At 36.3% G+C, this 12,314-nt stretch overlaps 1 protein-coding gene across 1 annotated transcript in view; it reads left to right on the top strand.

Annotated features, from left to right (window-relative positions):
- Positions 1-12,314, top strand: part of LOC105617921 (fasciclin-1) — a 148,946-nt gene that overhangs the window by 12,304 nt on the left and 124,328 nt on the right. The window contains exon 2 of the mRNA XM_012199456.1: positions 1,918-2,053. Within this exon, the coding sequence (XP_012054846.1) occupies positions 1,918-2,053 (136 nt within the window). The remainder of the gene's footprint in view (positions 1-1,917; positions 2,054-12,314) is intronic.

The raw sequence follows: 12,314 nt of genomic DNA, 5'->3' as shown, positions 1-12,314 counted from the left end.
AAACGTAAGGAAGTAACTAAAATTAAGTTACGTAACTTAACTTAATTTACTTACGTACGTACGTACGTAGGTAGTAAGTATATACGTGTAGTACTACTATGTAGTATGTGTGTGTGTGTGTGTGTGTGTGTGTGTGTGTGTGTGTGTGTGTGTGTGTGTGTGTGTGTGTGTATGTTAAATAAAAAAGTTGCAAATCAAAATCAAGTGGATTAGCATTTTTATTATTAGAAAGAATATTGTGGGTGATTTAATATTTAATAAAACAAGCGCGTTCAATATCGAGTACAGGGTAATTTGAATGTAGATTACAGAAAAAGGAAAATATAAAGTGCAAAATTACTCTATTAATTCCAAAGTCGAAAGACTTTGAAAGATTGAGTGTATTAGAGCAGCGGGGTTATATACGACGGAAAAATTACCGACAAGGTACGCCTCCTGCGTATGAAACTTTAGCAGTTTATTATAGCCAAGTGCCGACATAGTTCTCCCGGCAGTGCGAGAGTTTCAAGCAATGGGACGAAATAATCGCGTTTTTACGATACTTGCGCTGAGTTTTTACGAGAATCGGAAACCTCGGCGACGCTTTTGTGCGGTAAAACTTGTTCGAATGCCATACGCATCATAAAATCGACAAAGCCAATGGTAGCGCGAGTTTTATCATACTATCCGGCATACTTTCTGTGTCTAACGCGAACGAGTTCGTTTGTTTCTGTACATTCCAAAACTAGTTGCACACGTTCACGCATAACTGCCATAAAATAACGTGAATGCTGAATTGAATCTTATTAAAATATTTTATGCTCATTATCATGTCAATTTTTTCCCTTTTCGTATTAGAAATGTGTAGTACAAAATGTTGAAACTGAAATTATGTGAATATAATACAAATAATAATTTTTTACTAACCGAAAACGGCGGGATAGGAATCATCAATTTTGACCTTTGATAATTATATTAGTGGAATATTATCGGCGATTCCCCAATGTTAAATAAAAAAAGTCAAAACCAAACTAACATTTTTATTATGAAAAAGGATATTATAACTTAATTTTTAATAAAATAAAACAAAATATACAACGTTACGGTACATACATAATAATTATTATAATCCTTATAACGTAACAATTATATCAAGAAAGGAGAATAAAACGAAAAAAATGATTGCATTATAATTACACAGCAATTTATTGTAAGTTTTGAAAAACAAGCTTCTACAAATATGAAAATATCATGGAAATATATATTCAACATATTGTAAACAACTTGATGGCTTTCAGCTTTTTACATATTTTTTTATCCTTAATTCCCAAGCGACGCGACGCTCGACAGAAAGAGGAGGAATCGGCAGGAAGGGTGCCTCGTAATACTCGCCAGTAGATCGGACTTTACATCCGGCTAATTAAGCATTGATAACTAACGAGGTTCCTTTGTGCCGCGGCCGCCGTGGGAGATGAAAGTCCTCGGAAAATTTCAACCGACACGTCGGATTAAATGCTTTAGCGTGCGTGCTCGTCGAACTCGAGCTTGCAACTCGATGTGAACTACGACTTTAATCCCCGTTGACGTGAATTGCTCGGGGCATATTCCCGTTGGATATGGATTTTTTTTTCTCTTTCTGCTGCGTAGAAGGGTTCATAAGAGCCAGACGTCAGAAAAGCAGAATCGATCGCTCGTTTCCTGCTTTTATCATGCGGAGATGATGATTAATTTAACGACTTCCAACAACCCGGTCCTTTTGAGCGCGGTGGACGATTGTTTAATTTTGTCGCGCGATGAGGGCACGCACAGAGGGTATAATGCCATAAGCATTTTCCTCTTTTTTATGTGTGCTATATGTGCCCGTTAATTGGTAGCCTCAATTAACAAAGAAATGATCAGATCGAACTGTAAAACCATATTCTGCTTTTTTTGTTGCAGTTTTACCAGCTCCTGGAAGCTAGTCAAGTGGCCAATACTACCCTCACGTACCGCCACGTGACCGTGTTTGCGCCCACTAACCGAGCGTTCCAGAAATACAATGGGAGCACGAAGAATTTGGTTTTGTATCATATGTGTGAGTAGAATGTAACATTTATTTTATAAATAGATTTAAATACAAAGATTCAGAGGTAGACATCGTCAACTATCTCAATTAAGTGAAGATGTGCAAAAATATAAAGATGATGATTTAGCACTTACTAACAAAAAATTATTATATATATTTATAATATTAATATATAACTGCAGATTATAAAAACTGTGATTGAATGAAAAGCTGAAGATATACAATAAGTGTAAAAAATATTCTTAAAGTCTTATTTATAGAAAATGAATAATAAATTTTTTCGCTTATTGTTGAGATAATATATTTTAATTATTACACACTTTTTAGGTAAAATAATTTTGAAAAATATACAATCTATTTTATTTTTTATTAAAAAATTGCTAATTTTAATATCTGTAATATCTAATAAAATTTTTTTAAATATCTCTCTAATATACGAATGCTTTTTGCATTATATTATTTATATGGAAAAAAAAATAGTTTTGTTAAAATATCTAAAAATTTAATTAGATCTGAAAATAATTTTATAATGGGGCCATCAAAAATAATTATACAGGTCACTCAATAATATAATTATAAAATAATTATAAAATAATTGTATAGGACACTCGAACTGGTTACTAGAACGAATCAAAACTTTTTGCAGCGTCATTCCATGTTCTACATAATTATTTTGCTAGTCTACAAAATTATTTTCAAATCTATTTCTAGCTAAATTTTTAGATACTTCAACAAATCTGATCCTTTCGGGTAATAGTATATTTTATAAAAAACTAACTTTCAATAATGTATAACAGAGATAGAGAGAGAGAGAGAGAGAGAGAGAGAGAGAGAGAAGAAAAGAATTAAGGTAAGACGATATTTTAAAATCCAGAAAATACAAATTTGCTAAATCAACAAACCATCGAGGAATTCCGTTGTCTCCATTATTGTATCACACGGCATTTTCCAGGATAGGCCGCGTCAGAGCGACACGGGAAAATTCTCGACACGGCCGTAGAAACTCAATTTCCACGATTTGGCGATGACCTCGCCCACCTCTCTTCCACAGCTGCATTATTTCCTTTCTTCGTCCGGTTTTCGTGCGCCGGAGTGCATTAACTCCGCCGAGTCGAGTTTCGGTATTTCGCCCTTTGATCTCGATGAGGCGGGACGGGCGGGCCCACGCATACATCCGTAATGCATCCGTCGAGCTGTAAAGCCGCACTGGATCGGAAGGAGCATTCGATATGCGCCGGACGCTTACGTGCTTTCGTAATTCAGAGCTTCTTCGATAGTCGCGAATAATAATGGCGAGCGGTGGCCGGCAATCCGTTATCGACGTATCCGCATTTATGACTGTTCGGCATCCGTTGGGCATTCATCGATGTAGATCCTGATAGAAAGGGGTGGTACGAAGGGGGAGAGGGATGGAGCGTTATTGCGATTGAGCGTATATAGCTGACTAATATTGCGCGACGTCAGCGAGCCAATGCGTCAGAATCCCTTCACGTTAATGCATCCTGTTACACTTTATCGTGCAGCAGACAGAAATCGAAGCGAATTCGTGCGGAACAGTCGCATTCTCACGAAATTGCTTTCGTTCTTGGAAGAATTGGGGAGATAGATTCCTTTAACATTCGTATATTCCGGCGAGACGCCAGAAAAATTCACGGTGCAAATCCGCAAAAATGCGAAACTTCAATTTAATATCAAGACAATTAAAGGATATCTCATTTGTTTTCTTAACCAAGATCATCTTAAGAGCTTCTGTGTGTGTAGTGATTATTTCCCTACGAAAAAAAAAAGAGAAAAAAATGTTTCGTACGACATAATGGAATATATACGGAAAGGACGGTTTTGTTGAAGATTGAAAGATTTAGTTAGATACTGAAAATAATTTTGTTGAATCATTAAAAATAATTATGTACAATCAAACTGATTGTGAATATGAAAAGTTTTTATAGCATTGTTTATCATGCTTGATATTCCTACGTAATTGTTTCGGGATTGCCACAAAATTGAAAATCAAAGAAATGTTAGAGAATTTTGCAAAATTCTTTGAAAAATTAAAATTCTTGGCTTTAAAGAAATTTAATAAATGTACATTATAATTACGCAATTTTTAAATATTACTAATTAAAAAATTATTGTATAAATGCAAGCGATGTCAGCAACATTAATTAGTAATTTAAATTATTCTCTTAATAAAGTATTTGACGGTTTTTAAATCGGGATGAAAATATAATATAAAATTAATGAAAATCTAATAAAATACAATAAATTAAAAAACATTTTAAAAGGAAAAAAATCATGAAATTTTATTCAGAAATCAAGGAAAAATTATGGAATTTTAAGATGAGGAATTCATGACATTCCTGACAAAGAATACCTACAAGAAGCTAAGAAAGGAAAGACTTTATCAGTGACACTTGACTGAAAGAAAACTCATATTTTCTGCGCTATTTTATTCTATCTTGATTAAAGTTTTCAGAAGGGATTAAATTTTAACAAGCTCGCCACTTGAAGCTTTAAAAATAGACAGAGCTATGCGTATCTTTGTCTTATCGGGTTGCGTCGTGGGAGATGTATCACAAGATTGTCTTTAATCAATGGAGACGCGGCAAACAACCTGCTCAATCAAAATCCTTATTATCCTTAGCGGATTATGGTAAACGCGACGACGGGCCTCGTTAGGCGTACCCTCGTTCGTCTCGCCTCGCCTCATCTTGCCTCGTCGTCTTCGCGTCTGCGTTCGTGTTTGCGATGTCACGCGGTGTGTAATTTCGACGTGCAATGTTTGCGCTGCCACGCGGCGGGATGGCACGGCGGCGAACGCTTACATGGATAGTCGCATCGGCGCCGCGCCGTGGCACGGCGCCATCGATCTTGACGGAGACCCGAAGGCAAACACATCCCACGTAGGACGAACCGCGCACCGCGTATGTGCCTCCAAGTGCTTACGTTAAACCAGGCGATAAGAAAGGGCCGCGCCTTCGGCCACGACCGGCCACGCCGGGAAATAATTAATCCGATTTGCGCGGCTAAGCCGCGCGCGAGCGCGCGGACTCTCGTACTGGAAAACGACCGTTTCATACTGCACGGGGTGGTAATATTACGCAAGCTTTGCGAAGAACTTGTCGAGTGACGATTATCGCGCAGCTGAGAAAGTAAAGATACATGGAGAAATGAAGTTTAAGTTAGAGAAAAAGGGATTGCTTTTTATCAGAAATCATTGATTAAAAAATAGGGATAGCTAATCTTTTTTGTGCGGTCATTATTATTAGAATTTCGATATCTTTAGTATCTTGTTATATAGAATTTGTTATCAAAAAAAATCATATATATATAGAATATATAATCTTATAATTATATTTTTTCTCATACATTGAAAATAAAAAAGTTCTTCTGTTTAACAAATGTTGTTAAACAGACTGTTAATTGTTTTTAACTGTTGTTAACTGTTAATTTTTTTTGTTTATATTTTTTTAAAGTAAATCATTACAAAGTAGATCAAAACATTAATCTAGAGACGTGTTTTAATTCCTGCATTAAACTACACTAAAACTTTTTTCACGTTTCCATCAGATATCAAAAGTATTCTAAAAGTACATACTAATTCAGCTGCAGAAAATTACTAAAAATTGCAGTATTTTGTTTGTTTTCACGTTTAAAGCAATATTATATCTTTGTTTTTTGTTTATCTGTTTGTATTGTCAGATAGAATTCCCTAAAATATTATTCGACAACCAATCGATATACATATTCAAAATCATTACAATATGTGATAAAGCGCAGCAATAAAATAACAACCTGATGCTTTTAGTGCGAAATCGAACAAAAGCAACAACTTGCGCAGCCAGAGATCGTTCGTATAAAAAATAGATTTGGTATACGATTATTGTTTTATTGTGTCATTTTGGGATTTAAAATTTTTTTCTTTGATAACACATGCTTCTTTACATTCGATCCACAATCTTATTTTAAGAGGCCTTAAAAGAGGCCTTAAAGAAAGAGATTAAGTGACAATAATTTCTATCTTTAAATTCTGTTTTTGCGCAATTTTTAGACTTTAGCCGTTAGACTTAAGCGATTTAAGAAAAATTAGATATCTAAATATTCAGATATCTGAATCCGATCTCAGAACTCAAAACCGTATTATTCAGGTAATCCGGATATCTGAATTATTCGGATCCGCGTATCTGAATTTGGATTTAAATTTAAATTCAGATCCGAATCTGAATTTAGATTTAGATCCATGTCCAGAAAGAAAAAAAACATCGATTGTAAAACGATGTATTTAATGAATTTTAACATAAGTTACTTTTTAAATAAAATTTGAATTTTGATTCACACATATATATATATATAAAATTGAAGAAAAATTAAATTAAAAAATATAAATATAAATTCACACGGAATTATACAAGCACTTAAAATCCAACTATACCGTTTAAGGCATTTGTTTCTAAAGGTTATGTTTCTTGCATATATGTCTTATGAGACTTAATATTATTTATAAGTACAAACGTTTAGAACAGACTCTCAATCTTAAAATAGTAATAACAAAGATTACAAAATTAATAAGATTACAAAATTAAAAATATTTGTGAAATAGAAATCGACCGAGTTAATGTAACAACATAATATAGTAGAGAGCTTACCTTAGAATCGGTCAAAGTTGGATGTTTTGAATAATATAATATTCTTGGTTAACATTTGAGATTAATTAAACTCATGAACCAAGAATATTATATTATTCGAAACATCCAATTTTGATCCTAAGGCGCTCTCTACTATATTAGAAATATTTGTATTTCACACTTTTATACTCAGATAAGTGTATAATATAATGACTTTAATATACACTCAGTCCGCACTAATGCATCCAATCGAATTCGCTATAAGTTTGCTACGAATCCGGAATCGAATTTGATAATAGGATTTGGATTCGACTTTTACTATTCGGATCTCAAATTCGGATATCTTAGAAAATTCGAATATTTGATAATCCGAATTTGATCACATTTATTCGTAATTGATATCGTAAACGGATATCCGGATAGCTTTAAATCCGAATCAATCTTGTCCTGTCTAGTGAGTTGGCCATCCTTGGACTAAAAGCTCACTTTTATCACGAGCAGAATGACTCGCGTAATATTGTAGTAAGAATTGTAGAAATTATATAATCTATATTTTATTTTGTGAATTGCGGTAAAAGATATTTTCTTGGACATTACATTCAGAAAAAGGATCTATATCTTGATTAATTTTAGAGAAATTTCATCTTTCGGCAGAGTTATGTTCTCCACAATAAAAGCATAATAATGTGCTTTTCTGCGGTTGTCAACAACATATTCCCGCTAACTTATTCTTTAAGTCCGCTTTTCCTGTGGGGCATTCCACAGTTGCGAATTACCTCGACGAATTACCTCGGAGACCACCATGGGAACTGTTCGAACTAAATAATCAAAGGTTGTAAGGTCGTCGACTCCGTTGACACGAGTCGCTGCTGGATCAATGTTATTCGGCCTGAGGCGCGTTTTTTTCCGCGAAGCACGACAACGAGAGGACGAAAGAAGAAGAGTAGCCGATGACGGGCCGCTACTTTTATTCCTCGTCGACTGTTCGTTGAATCGCCTTATCCTTTTTTTTTGGTCTACGCCGGAGCGACGTATTGGAGAGCAAACAGCTCGAACGAGATTACCGCGTGCAAAAGACTTTTTACGAGACGCGTCTTGAAAGAGATTGTCAAGAATTACATTATCTTCCCCCTTGCTCCACTATCCGCCTCCTTGCTCTTCCGCTGCCGTCGTGATGCGCGGTAAATAAAGGACGAGAAAGCAACGGCGATATAGTTGTGCTCGCGTGATGTTGCAGGCTGCATCGATTTACAACTTACAACTATTTACTAAAAGTAACGAATAAAAAATAAATAACTTCGTTTGCCCCTAAAATCGGTGTTTTTATTATATGCATTTGTGTAACTATTGTATGCTGCTTGTTAAAAAAAAATTTTGCAGTCCAAGATATTTACACTGACAACTTCTTAGACGCTAAAGTTTCTAACGTTTAAAATTCCTGCACGTTTAGACACTTTTTATGCACTCTCTTTCGTCAGCTTGCGGTAATAAACTTAAGTCAAATCACGGCGAATTGACTTGGGCAATTTACTCGGCAGTAACTTCGGACAAATGCGCGAGATTCGGTTCCCTTCTTTCGCACGAAATTCAGACGAACAGAGAACTCGAGAGGTCGAAGCTGTGACTCCTTCTCCTTTATTTCCCTCCTGAGTGCCGGGGAAAAAGCTCTCTTTATCTCGTCAAGTTGGCGCCCATCTCGCGGCACTTCACCTCGAGCGGCAACGAGAGAACTGACCCCCGCATCCGTCTCTCGCCGTCCCACGCGAGTCTGCGGCAATTTTGTACATTGCGAAAAGTTTCACAATTAGTCTTGGAACTTTCATAATTCCGCAGCTTAACCCGCCTTGTTTTGCGGCCAAGCGTTACCGCGGTCGGTTTAATTTATCATTTCACTTCTCGCCCGACTATCGTGGTCTCTCGGTTCATCCCAAACATGCTCCTTCTTCTCGTTCACGTTTATCTTTGTTCGTCCTAGGCAATTTCTCATCCTGAGTCGAATCTCGGGAGCGAAGCGTTTTAATGAGATTTTATTCTCCGATTAGGTGGGATGGAACCTTTTTTCTGAACGAAACGTAATCCGCGTCTTACGTTCCTCAAGCATTTTTAATTTGCCATTTCTAACGAGATTTAAATTTTCATACAAGCCCTAATTTTAACATTATATCTCAATTTTTATTATTCTCTTTCATAATTTACGATTGAATAAAAATTAATAATATTCTACATATCTTGTAGATAAAGACAAATGCAACATTTTTTAATTGTGAAACAATTTGTACTAAACGTAATAATGTGTACAAATAGCATTCATATATTAAGCGAATTTATAACGCGAAGTTGTCTTGCCTATAAACACGAGTAATGAAAGGAACAGAGGAAAAAGTTTCATGACATATTGTTTACTTTTTATTATTTTGTTACATTCGGTTTGTTTGTGTTGCTTGAAATCCTCAACAGTTTTTGCTCTTCAAACGAGATAAATATATATTCAGGCGTTGAAAAAAGAGAAATGTTCAGTGCAAAAAGTACAAATAGGGCAAACAGATCTATTGATTAGATAAAATTGATTAGAAAAAAATGAACAAAACATCAAGTCGATTCCAATTCTACTTTTCTGGATATCTTGAAAGTTCATCTTGCTATATAAGAGGATTAATTTTATTCCTAGAACGATCCGAATCGTTTTAGTCGGATTTATCGTAAAATCTGGAATCGAAGTGGTTTTGCAGCGACAAATGCACGAAAGAATATGAGATGGATGTAACGGACGGTATATAGACGATTGCAGGAATAACAGCCAAGCAACCGCTAGGTATTATCCTATTAAGTACGTGAATGACTACATACAGGCAAAGAGTTTAAGGGGTGCTGGTCAGCCACAGTCGCGGCTCGCGGTCGTGCCAACGCGAGCCATTTGTTCGCCATTGTAAAGTTACATTGTGGCGAGATAATGTCCTGCAAAACGGCGCACAGCATCAGCGAAGTCGTGCGAGGTTAACAGAGGACATTTCTACGTATTGCACGTTCGGTGCAGTGATTTCGTTGAACTTCTCAAGACTTTTCTCCGATAAAAATTGAAATCTGATCTGATCGGAATAAAAAAAGAAAAAGAGAACGAAAAAAGGAAAAAATTTCAGATCGATTTTCTATATCTCATAACAGAAAGCTTCTCAGTTCCCAATCATGCATGGACAAGTTTGCCTACTTTTTAAAATCTTTCTTATTGAAATGCGAATCCCATTATTTTCAGGCAACGTATTCATCGTTTTCATTAAGAGTGTACGGTTTAAATAATGGAAAATAAATTTATGCAATAATTCAACATCTCGAACTAGACGAATCCAAAGATCTCGGTATTTTCATCCAGCCGCCGTGCCGGTGACACGCGATGATGACAATGGCGGATATTTCGACTGCCGGTAAATTTAGTCGCGGAAAGTTAAAGACCTCGTCGCATTGGGGATAGAGAAGTCGTGGGGAGTGCGCGAGGAGGAACTCGTAGAGAGGCAAAGGCTTGCGCCGTCGGGTGGGTAGGTTATGGAGGAGGCATGACAAAGGAGGACGGTGCGAACTCTGGCTTCTAGGTAACTTAACTGCTCCTCCGGTCTTTGTGCGAAACTTAAAGACGCTGTATAGTCTGGGTATGGCTATGGCGGCGGACGACGGGGTTCAAATTGTATGTACGTGTCTGTATATGTGTGTGCGTGCGTGTGTGTGTGTGTGTGTGTGTGTGTATGTGTGTGTGTGTGTGTGTGTCTGCCGACGACTTTGAGCGAGTTTCCATGAGTAGGTGAGAGGGTTGGTTACACTGTGCTCTACGTGCCAGAGAACAAGCCGCTCGCTCGGGTCTGCGACACATCCCGTAGCCACAGGCCAGGAAAGGGCGGTTTCGTTCTTGTCGGAAACACACTGCAGAATCCGCGAGGGATGAGAGACTTCGCTATTTCCTCCCGGTCATCGAGTTTATTATTGACCTGTTATTGAATCTTAGTGGAGTATCGGTTATGAGAGTTTACAAAGGGAAACGTGGAACGTGCGTTTTGAGAGAAGGAGATTCGCTTGATTTTTCCGAACAGACATAGCAATCTCTCTCTTCGAGAACTATGCACTCTGACAATTTTAAGTAAATATTTACTAAATGTAAATAAATATTTAATAAAACTATCAATTTCTGCGTATTCGATTTAACCGTCGTTTTTTTATATATAAATATTTATTGAATAAGGAAACGTTTACTTAGTTAATGTTACTTAAGGAAATGATTACTATTGAAAAAACATACATTAATATTTAGTAATTTCTTTTTCAGTGTCACCTCTCTCTCTAATGTATTGCTATTAATCGAAATCTACACTTAAATTTCTTGCAAAAATCACTCCAAGAATGAAAATACAACTATCTTTGAAAATAAGTGAAAATTTCATTTCTTGAAAAAAAGTGATGATTTTCAGTCTTTTTAGAATAAAATCTCACTTTTTTGGAATGAGATTTCACTCCTTTGAAGTGAAAATTGTTCATTCTTTTTCAAGAAGTAAAATATTTTCATTTTTTTTCAAAGATGGTTATATTTTATATATATATATATATATATATACTTTCTTGATGTGAGATTTTACTGTAAGAAATTTAAAATGTACTTTCAGATTCGTGCTTTTAAATAATGTGTTAATCTTGCATTTTTAATCCTAATCTTTTGATCTGTCTGTTACGAAATGTGTCGCTTGTAGACACACGGTACTTTACGATGAAAAGCTTCTCATGTACATAATCGTGCATCATTATACTTTTTATAATATTTGTAAGTACATTATATGACTTTTTCTGCGTATTCTCATTAGAAAAAAAGATTAAAACCGCGACAGATTTCAATGTACACGGGTTCAACAAAAAGAAAAGACGTTTTGATGTGTCAGTAATCCTACAGATTTTAATCTCGTTTAATTCCACAACGTTTTATCGCGTGTACGCTTCCGGCATAATCGTGTATGCGCCACCAGAAATCCCAATCTGCTCCTCATGGCGGTAGCCGAGCTTAAACCAATTAAGATAAGGCCACGGGGATGAATCGTCTCATATAATAATTTTTCAAATGTAAGGATCCGCGCTCCGGCGTCAGGTAAAACGAGGAGAACACATTTTCCTTCGTTGGATTAAACGCGAGGACTCGTCAGGATGGCGGAACGAGGCGTGAAAAAGTATATAAACGGCCATCGCGTCGCAGCGGGACGTTGCAGGTCGTGTCAGAAAAATCTTAATTATGTCACATAAATGCCAGGACGGTTAAAAAGTTGCAATTCGAGTCTGGCGCGATAATAAAATGAGACTTAAATGCAACGGACCGACCATTCGTTGTTTTTACAGGTTGTAATTAAAATCTTTCCAGGAGCGAACGCCGCGCCACTCGTAAACTTCTTCCTAATTGCTTTCGCATCAACATAACGTTGGTTGTTACAGACGCGGCCACGTACTTTACGTTATAATAAACTAATCGTCCATCTGAGGAGAGAGAGAGAGAGAGAGAGAGAGAGAGAGAGAGAGAGAGAGAGAGACGTCGTCGTCGTACCTACACTACCACGTACGTACCGTTCGCGTACGTACTAATTAACTTACTACTTCGTTTCGTTAGTAATTTAATTAATTTAACTTTA

This window comes from Atta cephalotes, assembly GCF_000143395.1.
Source record: "Atta cephalotes unplaced genomic scaffold scaffold00014, whole genome shotgun sequence".
NCBI lineage: Eukaryota > Metazoa > Arthropoda > Insecta > Hymenoptera > Formicidae > Atta > Atta cephalotes.
The sequence above is the reverse complement of the archived record's forward strand: the minus strand, read 5'-3'. Positions and strand labels throughout refer to the sequence as shown.